Source organism: Dasypus novemcinctus, chromosome 10 (assembly GCF_030445035.2).
Source record: "Dasypus novemcinctus isolate mDasNov1 chromosome 10, mDasNov1.1.hap2, whole genome shotgun sequence".
NCBI lineage: Eukaryota > Metazoa > Chordata > Mammalia > Cingulata > Dasypodidae > Dasypus > Dasypus novemcinctus.
The window spans coordinates 13,257,070-13,275,438 of NC_080682.1; the positions used below are offsets into that span (position 1 = coordinate 13,257,070).

General features: G+C 51.5%; 1 protein-coding gene across 1 annotated transcript; it reads right to left on the reverse strand.

Moving 5' to 3' along the window:
* Positions 1-8,532: 8,532 nt before the first annotated feature.
* On the reverse strand, positions 8,533-18,143 carry LOC101444138 (pepsin A). Its single transcript, XM_004446470.3, has 9 exons — positions 18,091-18,143; positions 17,384-17,540; positions 14,383-14,500; positions 13,461-13,579; positions 12,128-12,327; positions 11,293-11,409; positions 10,050-10,194; positions 9,840-9,938; positions 8,533-8,782 (listed from the first exon to the last, which is right to left on the reverse strand). Exons 1-9 carry the CDS (start codon positions 18,141-18,143, stop codon positions 8,633-8,635), a joined length of 1,158 nt encoding a protein of 385 aa, XP_004446527.1. The 3' UTR covers positions 8,533-8,632.
* Positions 18,144-18,369: the final 226 nt, after the last annotated feature.

Here is an 18,369-nt window from a genome sequence, read left to right on the forward strand (position 1 = left end):
TTTACTGGGAGGAGTAGAGTGTTACAGGGAGACTGGCACAGCACTAAGGGGACATTTTCTAAACATTTTAATGTTGTGGGCCTAAGGCCCTTGACAGCATCTTGCCTGAGGTGATATTGCTTCTTGTGAGGATAGGGTGATCAGTTTTATAAGCAGTGGAGACTGGGGTACCTGAAGGCTTGTGCTGGGATTCCTGTACCCCACAGTAGGGGATTTATTTGGTTATTTCCTGGGGAACTGTGCCTGAGAGGGCCTATGGGTTTGAGTCCGAGGCCACAGCTAAGCAGATGGTTGATACTATGGGGATTAGGGTTGGATCTATTAGCTAGATAGTAGCCCCTAGAGAACAAAGGCAGTCTGGGTCCAAGGGCCAGAGTAGGGAACTCAGGCACAATTAGAAACTATTTACAAGTAGATTGCCTATTTTGCAGGGAGTGATTTGGTGAAAGATCTGGTTTTGGACTTCCCATCCATTCCCATTACTGGACAGGTCTGGGAAGAGGGAGGTCTGGACTGGCAAGGCAGGACCAAGTACATGGTTCCTGTGTCAATTAGGAAATTAATCTTACCCAGTCAAGGGTCACCCAAGGCTCCTCCAGGTTGATGGTTTGTGATGTTGCCCCTGGAGCCACACTGGCCCCAGGCCCCTTCAATCTTCTTCTGGCATAGTGAGCAGGGCTTGCAGGGTAACCCGGTTCCCCTTTCGTGGGCTGGTGCACTCCAGGGCCCACTGCCCATGCTTCCTGCACTTGGGGCTTGGAAGCCCCTTGGTATGATCACTCTTCCGCATTTGAAACAGGATCCCATCACCTTGGAGCCTTGGTTCAGGTGGTCTAAAGGTGCCAGGTGCTTTTAATGGCAATTGCTTTAATTTGGGCCTATTCTCGAGACCTTTGCCCGCTTTTCCTTACTTTTCCTCCTTTCTGACCCAATCACAGTTGTTGAAAACAGAGAAGGCAGTATCTAGAAGGATGTTCATGGAAGATTGGGGGGCCAAGGAGAGATTTTGCTGCTTTCTGTAAATGTCAGGGGCTGATTAACTAATGAAGTCCCTAGAAGGATTTGACCTTCTCAGGAGTCTGGGTTTACTAGAGTCTGTTTTTTTCATGGCTTCTACTAATGTACCCTGAAATAAGGCTGGGTTCTCTTCTTTTCCTTGAGTTTCTTCTCTGAGTTTTTAATAGTTAAAGGGGTTAGTGCTCTGCTTCCTCATCCCCCTTGAGGAGATAACTGATCACATGGTCTCTTGTTTTTAGGTCTGCCTGTTCTCATTGATAATTCCAGTTAGGGTCTGTATTTAGGCTGGCTACTGCCCCAACAGCATATTGGTTAGGCTGCTGGGCTGCCACTTTATAGGCATAAGCTTGGACTTCAATCCAAAAGGAAAGTTTTTCTTCTGGAGTGCAGCAAGTGGACAGGATTATGTGCATGTCATCCCAGGTTAACTCAGAAGATAGGGTAAGATGCTGGAATTCCTCAGTGAACTTGGCCAGATCTCCCAAGAATCAGCCTGACTGTTTTCACATTGAGAAAGATCCATCATAGGAAGGGGACATGAACTTGAATTGTTCCTGCATCCGCATTAGCTACGTCTCACAAGGGGTAAAGTCTTGTGGGATTTTTCACTGGATGGAAAGAGGCTCTGCCTTGGGTATGGCCTGCCATACTGGGCCCTGGGATGTAAGAGGGAAAAGCTAAGGCACTCTTTGGAGGTGGGTCTATGGGTGCCTCTGGGGCAGTGACAGTGTCCTATGAAGGTGGACTGCTAAGAAGGAGGTCAGCTAGGATATCTTCTTTTTTGGAGGGTGGCAGAGTTGCTTGTGTTTAACACAAGTGGCAGGGTCTTTTAGACCTTTATCATGATAAAGGGCCATAAAAAGCTGGACATGGAATTTCTATCCACTTCCTCTCTCTCTTACATAACAGATCCAACTGAAGCATGGACTTGCAATTGAGAATCCCATTTAATGGCCATTCCTGGCCACCCTCTAGCTGATATTGAGGCTGTGTAATATTGCAGAAGATGATTAACTTCTTCTTTGTCAGACCATTGGTGGCCAGATCATCCCATTTCTGAAGTTACCCCAGGGGAGAGTCTATAGGGATGCTGGATGAAGCACCTATCTTCCTAGTGAACAAGGATAAACTATATGCCTGTAAGGACAACTGGCATCCCAGTTCATATCCTGAAGGTAGTGAAAAATGCCCATCATTCCATTCGTCCTGGAAATTGAGGGCTTTGGACTCTGGGCATGCCCAGGGCCCCTATGGTCTTGGGAGACATCCAGGTCAAGCCCCAAGGGATTGGCTGCAGTCCCCTAAGGGCAGCCCGAGACTGAAGCTGCCAAGCTGGCAGTCAGCCTAAGAGAACTCACAGCATAAGCAATGGACTGAAGTAGGGCCATAGGACTACTGCCTGGGGTGAGGGAACTTGCCCAGTGATTTGGCTTCAACTAGTACAGAGGGACCAGAAATAAAAGCCAAAAAGGAACTAGTATTTTTTTGCCTAACAACAAAAAAGGAACTAATACTCTCCTGCCTAACGCCCTTTGGGAATCACAAATGAGAACACGTCTAAGGGGACAGTGTGGGATGAGATAGTGTGTAGGGTAGAGGTCATTTGAAGGTGATGACCTGGGAAACATAGCAACTCAGCTTCTTTTTTTTTTTTTTAGGAGGTACTGGGGATTGAACCCAGGACCTCGTACATGGGAAGCAGGAACTCAACCACTTGAGCCACATCTGCCCTACCACCAGTCAGGTTTTAAGGGCATGGGTTTAATGGGGAAAGGTATGAGGTGGAGTCATTGAGACTGACTGGTGGCCTCCCCTTTTTGGGACAGGGCTGAGAGACAGAATCCCTAAGAGTAACCAAATAGTCAAAGACTGGAGATCTGGGCCTTGGCCTAGAATATCTCCTAAACATAGAACCAAGGCCAGAAAACATTGTCATGCATTGAGACTCCCAGGGAGTTCCTATACAACTTAGGGAAGGTCTGAAGGGTGGTGCTACCACCACCCAGAGTCTCCTTGAATCTACACAGTGCAGGGTACAGCCCCTGCCACCTCCAAGGAGGGAGCCAGAAGACTCTGAGCAGACTGGGTTATATCCTGGGAACCTGTTTGAAGTGGTGAGAGGAAATGGCAGGAGGAAATGGTGGGAGGAAAGGGTGAACAGGCAAAAGAGAGAGACTGGAAATGGCAGGAGGAAATGGCAGACAGACTAAAGAAGGCACAGACAGGCCTGACGAGGGGCCAAGACTAACCAGTCTTTGTTGGGTAGCTGAGAGTGTTACTAGTATTCCTGGCTGGCTCGCCAAAAGATGTTGCTGGGTGCTTCCAGGTCCTGGGCCACGTCAGGAGAAAGAATTCAAGGACGTGCCACAGTTTAAGCCAGTAAAGAGTTTAATGTAAAGTGAAAGTTCACGCTCAAGGGGGACATGTGCTCTGGGGCTGGGATGCAGCTTTATTAAGGCTGGCCCTGCCCCCTTTCTTCCTGCATGGAAATGAAGACCTGTAGGTTGCGACATTCTCATTGGTCATGTCGTAAGCAAAAGAGAGATTGTAAACACAACTTTCTCTTTGTTTCTGAGAGTGTGCAGCCTGAGTGGGGGTCAGGGGAGGGGGTCTGCAAACATGCAATTGTCTGGTGATGAATGGGCCTCTCCTTATCTGCTGTCTTCAGGCATCTGACCTTGGGCAGTCGCTTCCTCCCTTGTGGGTAGGACTTTCTAATGCTGTTGGTATCTCTCTGTTTCTTCACAAGAAGGGATAGACTGGGCCGGGGACTTGGCCCAGTGGTTAGGGCATCCGCCTACCACATGGAAGGTCCGTGGTTCAAACCCCGGGCCTCCTTGTCCCATGTGGAGCTGGCCCACGCGCAGTGCTGATGCGCGCAAGGAGTGCCCTGCCATGCAGGGGTGTCCCCCACGTAGGGGAGCCCCACTCGCAAGGAGTATGCCACGTAAGGAGAGCCGCCCAGCGCGAAACAAAGTGCAGCCTGCCCAGGAATGGCGCTGCACATACGGAGAGCTGACACAACAAGATGATGCAACAAAAAGAAACACAGATTCCCGTGCTGCTGACGACAACAAAAGTGGACAGTAGACAGAGAACAGACAACCAGGGTGGGGGGGGGGGAGGGGAGAGAAATAATTAAATAAATAAATCTTTAAAAAAATAAAAAGAAGGGATAGACCCAGGCACAGGTGGGTGACTGCAAGCAGGAGGTCCACACAGAACTGACTGCTTTGCCCCATCACCCTAGTGTTCTCCCATGGCACCCTTTCTTTCCCCTCAGGTCTGTTCTAGCCCTCCTCAATAGCACACAATTAAATGATTTGTATTTTGAATATTTAAAAAAAAAACGGGGTGGGGGGAAGGAAGAAGAACAGCTCTAATGTTTTCCCAAGTTGGTTCAAGTGTAAAAATGTGCTTATCCAGACACCCCCTTATCTCCATCTATTTTACGACTGAGAAAACAGAGGCCGAGAGAGGCTAGACTATTGCAAGGTTGCACAGTTTATGAGTGCTGAGCCTCTTTCTTAAGACTCCTACTTGGGCCTTTTTCCCTTCACATCTCACTTGGCTTGGGCTCATCTGCTGAGTTTCATATAAACAGTGGATAGCCACCATTTATGGTGGGGTGCTACAACCCTGTTATTTTAAAGTAGACCCAAAGCCCAGCATCTGGGTGCCAGTTGTTGATCTGGGAGTTGACGCCAGGAAATGTGGTAAGCGGGGCAGGAGTGAGACGGGGGAGGGAAGCCAACCAAGGTGTGTGGACAACTGGCATTCAGGCCCTCTGGAGACCCTCTGTGGAACTGGCTCCCTGGAGTGTGTGAGGACGCTGGAATGGTTGTCCTTACTGGGTGAGGGTTGCTGCTGGCGTCTTGGCCCTGCCGCATGTCCAGTTGGCTGAACCTGAGGACTGAGCCTACTTCCTTCCCTCTCCCAGGCACAAAAATGTTCTAGGGGAAGAGATGCAGAAGCTGCCTGGAGCTTCCTTGGGTATCAACAGCATCTGCTTCACACCTGTGGTAAATGCTGTCCCTTCCCAGGGCTCCTGGAGGGCTCAGAGCTGTCCCCCTCCTGCCTTGGGTGGCCACTGTCATTGTGACATGCTGGGGGAGCTGGTGGGATCCGATTTGGTGAGAACATGTTCTGCCCAAAGTAAGCCCTGCCCCAAGGGTAGCCGGCACCAGGAGGCTGGAGGGCCACTTAAGAGACCCCTGCTGGACGAATGCAGGGCACTCAGTGCTTTTGTGGGGGGAGGGGGAGTTCTGAATATTCACCCACCCGGGCTCAGTCAAGCAAGGTGGTGTTGGTTCACAGTGAATACATCTACATTTTCCCTTTCCTAGATTTCTGCATTTAGGAGCAGTACGAGGGGAGAAGAGTGTGTCAGAAGCCTGTTCCATAGTGTCAATTTCACTGGACTTGGAAAATTTCCAGAAAGGCCAAATGATCAGACCAGTTTCCAGAGACCTGCTTTTGGAGGTTGATAGGTGAACAGGCCTAAGGATAAATCACAATAGGTTTCTAATTAGGATAAACTTTCAGAGGTTTAAAAATATCTTTAATTAACTTACTTTGAATATGTATTGTCCACGTCATTAAAAAAGTAAAAATGTAAAATTGTATTCAGTGAGCCTGTCTTCTCTCCACATTGACCTATTCTTGGGTATCCTTCATGAATTCCTTAATGCAAATACAAGTAAATATTCCTTTTTTCTTTCTTTATAATTCAAACATGGGATAGTATAGGCTCCATTGTGTATATATATATTTTTTATGCTTAATCTATTTTCAAGATCTTTCTGTCTCAGTACCTAGAGAGCATACTCATTTTTTTTCTCTCTACAGCTGCATATTGGCTCATTGCACGGATGTACCACAATTGTTTAAGCATCCTCCATGGATGGACATTTGGGTTGTTTCAAATCTTGCTGTTACAAATAATGCTACAAAGAATAACCTTGTCCTTACATCATTTTGCACGTGTGCAAGTGTATCTTTAACATAAATTCCCGAAGGTGAATTTACTGGGCCTAAAAGTCTACGCATTTCTGATTTTGAAAGATTTTGCCAACTCGACCTCCTTAGGGATCATACCCCTTTACACTCCCACCGGCAGTGTGCGAGGATCATCGTTTGGGGAGGGTTTTGGTTTCATAGATGAGTGGAGCAGAGACCTGAGAGACTCTTGGACAAGTGTGAGTGAAAAGGATGGATGGAGCTAGCCTCAGACCCCCAGGGCTCTCAGGAAACCGAGCACGATGAACGTAGGAGAGGCAGGAGACTGTGGAAGAGGAATGCAAATCCATCTTATCTTTTGGAGCAAAGTGGAAAGCATCGGGTCAGATATGTTGACACAGCAACCTCTCTAGGTTCTGTCTGCATGCAGGAATCCCTGGGTGAGGGAACGGAAGAGGAGCTGGGAGACAGGCTGAGCTGCAGCTGCCGGGGCTGGGACGGGTAGGAAGGAAGGACAGAGCGGGCAGTGGGAGGAAGGAGAGGCCCCAAGAAGACCGCTCCTGCGTCTCCAGGGCTGAGCACACAGCCTGGCTCATAGTAGGTGCCTGGGACGAATCGGCAAAACCAGTGACAGCAAAGGAGTCAGGAAATGGTGAGATTCCTCCCTAGAAATCCAAGAAATCCACCTGCTTGTCTCGCAGCTGAATGGGAGATAGAATGTCAGTGGGAGTGGTCGCTGACCAGTCTGCTGTCTTACTCAGGCCTTTGTCAAATCGTATCAGCCACCGCATCCCATCCTGGTCGTTTTCTTCTAGAAAGTCATCTCTCATTAATCACTCGTTCAGCTGTATCTATTGAGCACCGGCTATGTGCTGCTGGGGCTTCAACCAGAAGCAAAACAATTTCAGTCCCTGCCCTTTTGGGTCAGAAACACACGCTCACATAAAAGGGTAATTTCAGGTTGTGCCAAGAGCCATCGAGGAAGAGGAAGGTGGACTCTCTGAGGGAGTGGTCAGAGGGGGCTTCACTGAGATCTGCAGGATGCTAGGTGTCAGCTGGGTCGGGAGAACGGGGGAAATCAACCCAGGCACAGGCAACAGCATGTGCAAAGGCCTGGAGGTGGGAATGAGTGTGGGCGTGTTTGTGGAGGTGGAGGAAGGCCAGCATGGCTGCAGCTCAGGACGAGGAGGATCAAGGTGAGACTGGTGGGTTCCGGGGACCAGAGCACGCAGGGTCTAGAAGCCATGCTAAAGATTTGTTGTTTTTTTCTAAGTACAATGAGAAAGCATTGATTAAAGATTTTTTAAAAGGGAAAGATGTGATCAAGTTTATGTTTCAAAAAGATTGTTCAGCTATAGAGAATGGGTTAGAGGGGTGAGGGTGACAGTGGGGAGACCCGGGACATGGGGCGTGGAACTCATCCTAACCCTTCCTAGGCCCCAGTGTCTTGCATGTGTAAGTGATAAATTGCAAATCGGTGGGACAGCATGGTGAGACTTTGTCTAAAGCTGGTGTGATCTGAGCACCCCAAATCATCCCATCTCAGCAGGAAGGCCCACTTCTAGCCCTTGGACCGGTGTCTCTAGCTAACAGCCAGGGACCCAGTTGTCAGCAGAGGCAGGAGCTTTGGGAAATTTTCCAACATGTGTGCCAAGGAGCACAGGACTGTGATAGGTTTATGAGCCACAGAGGAACTGGGATCAAGCTAAGGTGTGTTAAAGCGAAACAGGTCACTTTTCACTTTGCAGTAGGACTTCTCAGAGCCTTTGATGGGGAAATGGGCTTGGGGAACCTCCAAGAAGGGTCTAGAATGTATACTTTCCTTATCTTGAAACTGTTTTTCATTGAACATTTTGTTACCAAACCCATTCTGAAGAATACTCTTCTAAATAATTCCTGTTTGCCTTTCTAGGACATACGTGCTAATAAGCATGCTTGGTTTCTCACAAACTCTACTCAGGGAAGTGGGAAACCCTCCTCTTTAAATTGTATATGGGGAAATGGATCAGTTAAGCACTTAGTGTTGGAGGGGTCCTCCTTGTTTGACCTCAATCAACCAGCTAATCACAAAGAGCAGCCTGAAAGGTTGTGGAGTGTCAGCTTCAGCCACCTCTCCTGCCCATGTCCTGTGGACAACCTCATATTGTCCTGCCTACTTAAGAATGTGATTATCAGCGGCCAGCTGTCCAGAAGGGGCTTTGGGAGAAAGAAGAAGCTGACCTCCTCAACCGAAAGCTTTGGTGTCCCATCCTAGGAGGAGGCAGTGGGCCCAGGCTTTCTCGCCCCCAAGTCTTCTCATGTCACCCCCAGCAGGATCTGCTGAGGCCCCTTTTCTTCTTGGCTCTAATAGGAAGTGTCTACTGTCAGTGTCGCTGTTTTAGGTGCTGTGCAAGTGGATATGGCCATTTTCAATGCCCTGCCTTGGTGCTCTGACCCCAGTGACATCAGGGGGAACGCCGAGGAAGAGAAGCAACTCCACAGACCATTTTTTCAGCAGGTTATATTTTTATTCTACGTCATTGGTAGGATAGGGAATGGGGTCGAGAATCCACCTCCATGATCCCATAGGAAGAACAATCAGGAGAATTATATACAGCTAGAGTGGGCAGAGAACTAAGGTCAGATCTTCCTGGGAAGTGGCGGGAAAGACTCCTGCTTAAGCCACGGGGGCCAGGCCGACCTGGTTGTTCCCCCTGTCGAAGACGACAAAGTACTGGCGGATGAAGACGTCACCCAGGATCCAGAGGTCTCCGGAGGCCGTGGGGATGTCCATGCCCTGGAGGCCGCTGGTGCACTCCTGCTGGCTCTGGAGAAAAGGAGGGTAAACGTGGAGATGGGACACGGCCTGAACAGCAGCAGGTGCTTGGGGGAAAAAACAAGTCGGCAGGGCCCAGCTGCAAGGCACTTGCAAGGAGGCGCTTGCTGGCTCTGTCCAGGGACATGTCTGTCCTCAGTCTGGGCTCTGTCGGTATAAGCTGTTCACTGCTGGGATTACTGGATGTTATCCAGTGTTTCTGGCAGACACGTGGACTCTGACATCAGCATTGAAGCTAAGGGGTTTAGGGAGAGCTCAGCGGGGGGGAAGGAGTTTGGAAATCCTGGTGACAGCCTTTTTACATTATCCTGATCCCACCAGTGGCAAAACCAGATCAGCTGTTCATTCATTGCATTCACTAGGTCACTGGGCTACAACCTCGGCTGTCCATTAGAACCACCTGGGGAGCTTTGAACCTTAACCCCCCCCCAATGCTCAGGCCTCCCCACCTGCTGATTAAGCCAGACTTTCTGAGAGAGGGGCCCAGGCCTCAGTGCTTCTTGCTGAAGACTGAACTAGTCTCTCACCTGGTATTGTCATTGAAGGCAAAGAGTTTTCCTGTGGCTCTTTGGACTAAAGATTTGTTACTGGATTGTCTTAGACCCCAGCCCTGTGGGAGTTATGATTTCCATTTGCCTGATCCTTTGTAGTTCTAATGCCGTCAGTCTAGGATTATCTCATCCACACTCTGAGGGTGGAAAGCTGACATCTCTAGTTTATAGAGGCGGAAACTGAGGCGCAACAAGGTTGGAAGTTGCTTAGAATCAGTGGGCCAACATCCAGGAATTGGACCCACAGATGTCCAACTTGAAATCCTCTTTCCACACGCTCATCCTTGGCCTCACTTTTTTCTCTCGGGGGGCTGCAGCCGGATTCTCCATCTGCGTATTTGGTTTTACTATGTTCCTTTTCTCTGGAGACTGGAGAGCAGATGTCAGCATGCCCCTTGGCTCCGGCCTATAGAAGTGTCCTTTCCCTCTTGCAAAGGGGGATTTGTGGCCCCCTTCTGTGTGGGCACATCTCGGCGGATGGCCCAGAGCCCCCTTACCTGGAGGATGTAGGCACTGGGGGGCACAGGGTACTGCACACCATTGATGGTGAAGACCATGTCGGGCAGGCTGTTGATGGCAGAGCAGCTGACCACCATCTGGAAAGAGCGGGGGTGGGGGGTGGGGGGGTGGGGTTAGAAGGCTGTCATTCTGTCTGCCCATAGATCTGTCACGTGTGTCCAGATGAGGGCAGTGAGGGCGGCACTCACTTCGCCGTTGGAGCTCTGGGTGGCTCCGATGTAGCTCTGGATGTTGGCAATGGCGCTGGTTGGACCAGACAGCAGAGAGGTCCCGGTGTCCACGATGGCCTGGCAGCCCCCACTGCAAGCGATGGCCTCTCCATTCATGGTGATGCTGGGGGTGAGATGCAAGTCAAGGCTCCTGAACCCCCATGGGGCACATCCCCAAGGTGGAACCAGGTGACCCCAAGAGGGTCCCTCCTCTCCATCTGTTGGCCAATTCATAAGACTTCATGGTGTCTCCCACTCGCTTGTACATTCACGCATTCATTTAGATCAACACACATTTACTGAAATGCCCTCTCTGTGACAGGCACGGTAGATGTGAAGATAGACAAGATGGTGCCACTGAGTTTCTGGCTGTGGGGAGCTCACAGTCTAGCAGGAGAGACAAGTTATTTCAAAGGAAGAGCTGGGTGAGAGGACCACATGCTGGGGAATAGAAACACAATCCACGGGGCTCGGGGGGGGGGGAGGGGGCGGTGGCCTGGGAAGGCTTCGCAGAGAGGCAGAGAGCAAAAGTTGTTCAGGAGTTGGGGCGGTGAAGAGCTGGAGGAGGGCATTGGGGAGTGATGGGGACGAGCAGGGTGGGTGTTGGAGGAGCTGATGATGTCTCAGCGTGGTGGGGCAGAAATGCAGGACCCCCTCATCCCAGTTTCTCCAGGACTGTCCTGGTTTTAGTACTAAAATCTTGCATCCCAGGAAATTGCTCACTTCACAGACAAATCTGGACAATCGGCCACTCTGGCAGCCTGGCAGGGGGATGAACAGCTGAGGAATGAGACTGGAAGGGGGCAAGGGACAGGCCGTGAAGGGGGCGGGGGAAGGAATGACCCCAAACAACTCCACCGTGTGTCCTGTCCCTAGACTGAGGGTGACATGTCTCCTGGAGTGGGAGGAGCATGTGCCGGTCCATTGGTCCCCTGCATGCTGGGATGTGTGGGCAGGCTGGGTCCTTAGCTCTTCCCAGGGATGCTGGTGCATGTCCTGCCTCCTTGACCAGAAGGAAAGTGGTCATCTCATCCTCACGGAGGGTGTGGGTGCCCGGACAGCACAGTGCCCATCCCAGGGTCTCTCTGGGCTTGGCCAACAACCTCTTTCTCCTCCCAGTGTCCCTTTTCCGGGGTGGAGATGGGGGGGGAGGTTCTGGAAAGCTAAACTACAAGTTCACAAAGAATCCAGGCCAGAAGTTACCCATCCATGGTGCCCTCACCTGTCCACAGTGATCTGCCAGTATCCCTCGGAAGAAAGGGGTATCCAGTTCAGTTCCCCAGTGTAGTAAGAAGAATCGATGCCACCGAATATCACCACGCTGCCACTCTGGTCATTGCTGTGGAAAATGGGGGAAGAAGACCTGAATTAATCCATATGCAGCCACCGAACATCTAGTATGTGCACCCTAAGAGCTACCCTTTACGGGCACCGACCAGTGCCAGGAGCTGTGCTGGGTGTGTGGCGACGCTGTTTCTTTTAATTCTTACGTCAAGGCCTCTGCAGGAGTCAATGTTGTTATTCTCTCCACCTTACAGGTGAGGATCCTGAAGCTCAGAGATGGGAGGCAACTTTCAAACAAAAACCTGCACTTGATTCATTCTTTGTTCATTCTTAGAATTAACTCATAGCCACAAGGGGAACCCATCTTTTGTTAAATAATAAAAGAAACTCCTTTTCATCAGTTTTTAGTTTCATTGTTCCAGACGTTAAGTCCCAATCAAATCTTTTCTTTTTCTTTTCACTAAGAAATTTTGCTCCCTGTTTTAACCAGATTCACTTTAAACGGCCTATTCTGGGGACCAGGGATGAAGGTCCTGGTGGTAGAGAGCAAATGACTGATGCCATTTGAGTAGTCCAGGCGACACAGACTAATGCTGGTAAAATATGTCAGAATGAAGCTGGGTCGTCCAAGAGACGCTTGGCACCGTTAGTCTGCACAGTCACATGTCTCCAGCTTGGACATTGACCTTGCAGTTCCCTTGCCTTCCAAGGCCCCCTCTGCCCCGCTGCCTCCCTGCTGGGGCAGGTACAGGGGCCGCTCCTCGCCAGCTTACGCGCTCAGGTAGACGGAGAAGAGGTCCTGGGAGATCAGGCCCTGGTTCCAAATGTTGTCAAAGACAGGTGTGGCCCCAGAGGAGGAGATGCTGGGGTAGGCCAGGCCCAGGATGCCATCGAAGGGAGAGTAGTACAGGAAGGAGCCGGGCTCTGTCTCGCTCAGGCCGAAGATCTGGTTGGTGTCGGCGATGCCTGCGACCTGCGTGGGGGACCAAGACGTTTGCCATCAGCTCCTGCTCGCCCAGCAATGCCAGCCCTGGGCCCGTAGAGCCCTCAGTCCATGTCATGTAGCACTTGGCTTCCAAGGCTGGGGGCTGGAAGGGGGGGGGGGCAGAGGAGGTCCCCTGGAACGCTTGGTATTCCTGGCTAGAGATCATCCTTGCCGCTCATCTCCAGATGATCACGGTCGGGGGCGTGCTGGGAGATTTTGATCCAGAATATGGTCACCGTGTACTTGTGTTTCAGATGAACAGATGCAAAGCAGGAAGTGGACTTGGCTCAACGGATAGAGCGTCTGCCTATCACATGGGAGGTCCAGGGTTGAAACCCAGGGCCTCCTTGACCCGTGTGGAGCTGGCCCACGGGCAGTGCTGATGCATGCAAGGAGTGTCGTGCCATGCAGGGGTGTCCCCTGTGTAGGGGAGCCCCACGTGCAAGGAGTGTGCCCATAAGGAGAGCCGGCCCGTGCAAGAAAAAAAAGTCCAGCCTGCCCAGGAGTGTGCTGTACACATGGAGAACTGATGCAGCAAGATGACGCAACAAAAAGAGACACAGATTCCCGGTGCTGCTGACAAGAATCCAAGCGTTCACAGAAGAACACACAGCGAATGGACACAGAGAGCAGACAACGGGGGGTGGGGGAGGGGGGAAGGGGAGAGAAATAAATAAAAGTAAAATAAAAATAAATCTTAAAAAAGAAAAGATGCAAAGCGGACCCCAGGCAAATCAGGGCTCTAGACCTCCACTGTGTCCTGGAGGGGGTGGCGGCTGGTGGAGATTTGTGACTCAGGCGGGCTGCCAGTGGCAGGAGGAGGAAGAGAAGGAGGTGCTAAAAGAGAACGGAGTCTCGGCTCCCCCCTCCACCGGCCCACCCTCTCCGTGGCCGAGGGTGGCTCCCAGCTCCAGGACCCCATCCAGCACCTACCGCTACCCCATCTGGAAACACCTTGGACATCCCTGCTGCTCCTCTCCCCCCATCAGGTCAGTTTGGGGATCCCTGGGACCTGCACTGCTTGAATGAGCTGGTTCGGGGGGGTGCACTGTGGCCCCCCAGGCCCCCAGAAGCTGGCCCCGGGCTGGGCGGGATGAGGTGGTGAGCCTGCAGGTGCGCACCTGGACGGTGTCGTATCCCAGGATGCCCGTCATGCTGCCGGTGCCGTAGGCGATGGAGACGGCCTCGTTGGCGGCCTGGTAGGTGGACGACTGCTGAGGGTTGAAGCGGTTGTGGTTGGCTGTGAAGGCAAGCGGGGACACCGTCAACCTCCAGGGGCCAAGCCAGGCTCCCGGGCTGGGGTGGTCTTCCTGAGATGGGGTACCATGGCAACAGATGGGGCTTTGGAGGGAAAAGGTCATCTGTGTGGCCCCAAAGTGGCCAGGCTCCACTCCTGTCCTGTTCAAGCGCCCGGGACCAGCAGGTCCCCAGCCAACCCCGGCCCTCCCGAGGACCTCCAGGCACACGCTGAGCACAGCAGGTCCAGGGCTGCCCCTGAGCGCCCATGAGCGCCTTCTGAGCCGCCGTGGGCAGCCAGTGTTCAGTGACAACGGGGCGGCTCCCACGGGCACCTCCTCGCGATGAGAACGCAGGTTAGAAGGACCTTGAAGCACTGTCCGCTTCTTCCGATTTCCAAACACTCTTCGTTTGGCAGACAAACGGTTTGTTAATCAAGGTGCTCACTCATCTCCAGGGTGCCGTCTCATGCTTTTGAGCCCCTTTCTCACCTTGGACTCCCAGCCAGCAGTCCCACGGCCCTTTCGCCCTGCCTCCTTTGGGAGCGCCGGGCCCTCTCTCCCCAGGGCTGTGGTTAATCGGGAGACCTTCTCTCTGCTTCTCTGTGAACTCCTTGAGGGCAGGGACCTTGCCTGATGCAGGCTTTTCCGCCCGCGGAGTTCCTAAGCCTGGCACCTAGTAGGTGCCCAGCAAATCCCATCGAGTGACCCCTCGGGTGTGCACCCTGGCCCTACTTGGAGCCCACGAGCGGTTCAGCGGACACTGGGGAGCAGGGGGGGCTGTGGCAGGGCGGGGTGGGGCACTCACTGCAGGCAGGGCTGGAGCAGTAGACGGAGGGCACCCACAGGTTGGAGGAGCCAGTGTCAAAGATGACGGTGAACTCCTGCGGGGGCGTTCCGATGCCGATGGTGCCGAAGTACTCCATCTGCCGGGGCAGGACAGCGCATGTCACCGACTGGGAGCCCCCAGCCAGGGGCCGCGTCAGACCCCACATGTCTCAGGGTCGTCTCCTCTGCTGTTCTCCTTGCCGCTTCTGCCTAATGCAGCCATTCTTCAAGGCCCAGCCCGGGTCTCTCTTCCTCCTGGAAGTCTTCCCAGATTGCTCCCCTGCTTTACCCTCTGACTCTTCTCTCCTAAGCACCGTTAATACCTAATAAGAGCCTGCATTCAACCATGGTCTTATATATCTTAGTCTCGCTATCCTGGAGACCCACTGTCTCAGGGGACAAGCACCCGGCAATTTAATGCCTACATGCTTGTTCATTAAATTGTTGATCAGGAAACCCACTGAGAAATTTTGTTTCTAAACCCAGGTGCCTGTGGCAGGTTTCAGGAAAGGGCCTTGCCATTAATTTTATTCTTATTGGCAGCCCTTTTCCCCTTGCCACCTTTTGTTCCTGCCACTGGTCTCCTTGCTGTTCTTTGAGGACGACAAGCTCATTCCCAACCCAGGGCCTTTTGTACTTGCTATTCCTGGGACTTGGAAAATGTTTACTCTAAATCTTTCCTTGGCTGACCCCTTCCTGTCAATCATTCACAGCTCTAGCCAAATGTCACCTTCTCCAGGGAGCCTTCCCTGACTGTTTTATCTAAAACTATTCCCCCCCACACCCCCCCCATTACTTTGTTTCCCCTTGCTCTAATTAATTTTTCTGCATGGCACTTGTTGGTACCTGAAATTATCTTACATTTTTGTCTATTTGTCTCTTATCTTCCCTCTAGAAATTAAGCTCCAAGAACTTTGCTTTGTTCACAATTGTACCCTGAGCCCCTTGCACATAGTAGATGCTGTATAAATCCTTGTTGACTGAATAAATGGGCTAAGGTCTACTAAGCTCTTTCCAGGGGCCAGGCCCTGGGCTAAGAACTCCAAAAACATGACTGTGCTAATTACGTGCAAAAAACCCTCTGTTTAAAACAACCTAGCCATTCTGTTTTAGGGGCAAGGAAACCAAGGCTCAGAATTTAAGTGACCTGCCCAGGGTCACCATGGCTTGGAGGCATTAGAGCCTGGAATTGCACCCGTTGCTGAATATGGAAGCCAACAAGCTCTTCACCACCAGGCAGCCTGGCTTGGACCCTTGGCCTGTGCCATCCAGAGGGGCACACAATATCGGCTGGGCCACTGGATGCCAGACAGAAGAGTCAGAGTGAGCTTCCTGCAACCCACACCTGAGCAGGTCAGCCCCGTGTTTAAGGTAATTCATGGGAAACGGACTTTGGCCCAGTGGTTAGGGCGTCCGTCTACCATATGGGAGGTCCGCGGTTCAAGCCCCGGGCCTCCTTGACCCGTGTGGAGCTGGCCGTGCGTAGCGCTGATGCGCGCAAGGAGTGCCGTGCCACGCAAGGGTGTCCCCCGCGTGGGGGAGCCCCACACACAAGGAGTGCGCCCGTGAGGAGAGCCGCCCAGCGTGAAAAGAAAGAGCAGCCTGCCCAGGAATGGCGCCGCCCACACTTCCTGTGCCGCTGATGACAACAGAAGCGGACAAAGAAACAAGACGCAGCAAATAGACACAGAAAACAGACAACCAGGGGAGGGGGGGAATTAAATAAATAAATAAATCTTTAAAAAAAAAAAAAAAGGTAATTCAGCAGCTGTTAGGTTACAGACCCCTTCAGATCCTCTGCTGTGTCTGGCCCCACCCATAGTCACTTTGCACCATTTCTTGCCCTCCAGCCTTCTTTTTTTTTTGGTAATTACATCATTTTATTCTAGTATTGCGTACCATGTAAAATTAGTTTATGAGGCAATATTATTTTAAGTTAAATTTTTAGAGACGTTTTCAACTTACATTTACAGAAAAATTACACCAAAAGTATAGGGAATTCTTATATAATCCCCCCACACACACAGCCACACATAAATTTACCCCTATTACTGACCTTTTAAATTAGTGTTGTATATTGAAACATTGAAACATTGCTACTAACCGAAGTCTGTAGTTTATATTATGATTTATACTCTGTGCTATATACAGCATTTGTCTTGGTGGAATATTTTTATGTTAAATGTTCTTCTCACAAATTAGAAATCAGACAAATTGTTACCAAAATGTTAACATTCCTATCAGGTCCAGGCTTCATGTAGGTATAGAACAACTTGCTTCTCTCGTGGATCCTATCTGAACGTTTTGGTGGACCTGTCCTGAATGAGGCTGCTTTCTTTCTTTCTAACGCTTCTGAGAGCAATTCAAGGGTGGGAATTTTTTAGTGCAATAGGAGGGACCCTTTTCTCAAATGCCCTGTGCTCCCTCCTGCTGCGGCACAAGCAGCCTCCCACTCTGGGATCCTCTCCCCTTCCTCTGGGTAATTCCTGCTCTTCCTTCCCTGCGGTAGGAAGGCCTCCCCGCCGCCATGTCCCACTGTCACGCCACCACAGACTTCGCTTTGTAGCCCTCATCCTGGTTGCACTTTACAGTGCTTTCGGTGGCTCGTTGATTTTCTTTCTTTCTTTTTCCTCATTGGTTAATGCCTTCCTCTCCCTACGAGCCCAGGAGCTCCAAGAGGGAAGGGGCTGTGCCTGATTTTGGCCACAGCGTCTTCCCCGTGCCCGGCACAGTCTCTGACTCTTGACAAGGTGCTCAGCCTAAATAAACCTCAAATGAATGAATGAGAGAAATGGCTCTGAGTGACCTTTCTGACCTCCCTGTGTTGCTGAGATTCAGGAAGCAATTCTGGGATGTACTGACTGGCACCTCAGAGCCCTGGCGCCCCCTCCAAGACCTGGAGCACCCTCTCTTATCCGGGTCAGGTCCTCGGAATCGCCCTGCCCCTGGCCGCAGCCCCGGGGCGGGCTGTCTGCACTTACGTCCAGGTAGTTCTCCAGGGACTGGGTGAACATCATGGAGGCCTCCTGGGGAAAGTACTTGCTGGCTGGGTTGAAGTTCCTTTTCTTCAGGAATTCCTCCAACAAGCCATTTTCTTTCAGCTTCTGCCTCATGGACTTCTTTCTGACAAGGGGGACCCTGGGGCAGAGCATTTGCAAATGGATGGTTTGTGGGAGGAAGAGTGATCAGATGAGGATTCTGCTCCTGGGGTGCCCAGAAGCCCCAGAAGGAAAAAGAAATTAGCCAGAGAGAAAAGGGTGGGAAGCCACAGAGGGAAGAAGCTCCCACCGTTTTGCACTTTGCAAAGTGCTTCCCATGCACGAATATTTTGTTGAGTCCTGATGGCCACTGTATAAGGCAGGTACCATCTTGTTCCCTGTTTACAGAGGAAGCAATTGAGCCTCTGAAAGGGTGAGGGACTTGCTCAGAGTCGCCCAGGTGGCTAGTGGCAGAGCTGGGAACCAAACCCCAGCTGCACTTGAGGGCCTGGGCTGTGCACTGCAGCTGCCAGGCTGCCTCCCCCAAAGGGCAAACGAGGGACCAGAAAGGAAGACTCTGCCCGAAGCCCGAGAGGGAGGTGTTGCATGAGGAAAGAAGAGAAGAAGGAAAAGAAGGGATGAAAGGCAGCCAAGGGGCTGAGAAATGGCCCGCTGGCGACTGCTCTTCGTGCGGCATGCCCCCGACTCACTTGTGGAGGCACTCGGAGAGTACCACCAGGCTGAGGAGCAGTATCCACTTCATGGCTCTTGCTGGGTCCCAAGCCACCGGAGAAGGTTAGATGGTGGGAAGGTGTGGAGCTACAGGCAGGAGCTGCTCCTTATATACAGCACAAATCCTAGCTAACCCGCCTTATCAGTCTCCAAACGTCACCTATTATCCTAACCCCAAACAGAAACTTGTTTGGTAAGATTGTCCCCACCCCTTTGCTATGTTCAGAGAAGTTTCCAGTTGAGTAGCTTTCCATTGC

Coding starts and splice junctions, on each gene's coding strand:
- LOC101444138 (XM_004446470.3), bottom strand. CDS start 18,143: ATGAAGTGGATACTGCTCCTCAGCCTGGTGGTACTCTCCGAGTGCCTC. Junction 11,410..12,127: donor TTCTCCGTCTACCTGAGCGC/GTAAGCTGGCGA, acceptor CATTTTCCACAG/CAATGACCAGAGTGGCAGCG. Junction 10,195..11,292: donor TGGCAGATCACTGTGGACAG/GTGAGGGCACCA, acceptor TCTCACCCCCAG/CATCACCATGAATGGAGAGG.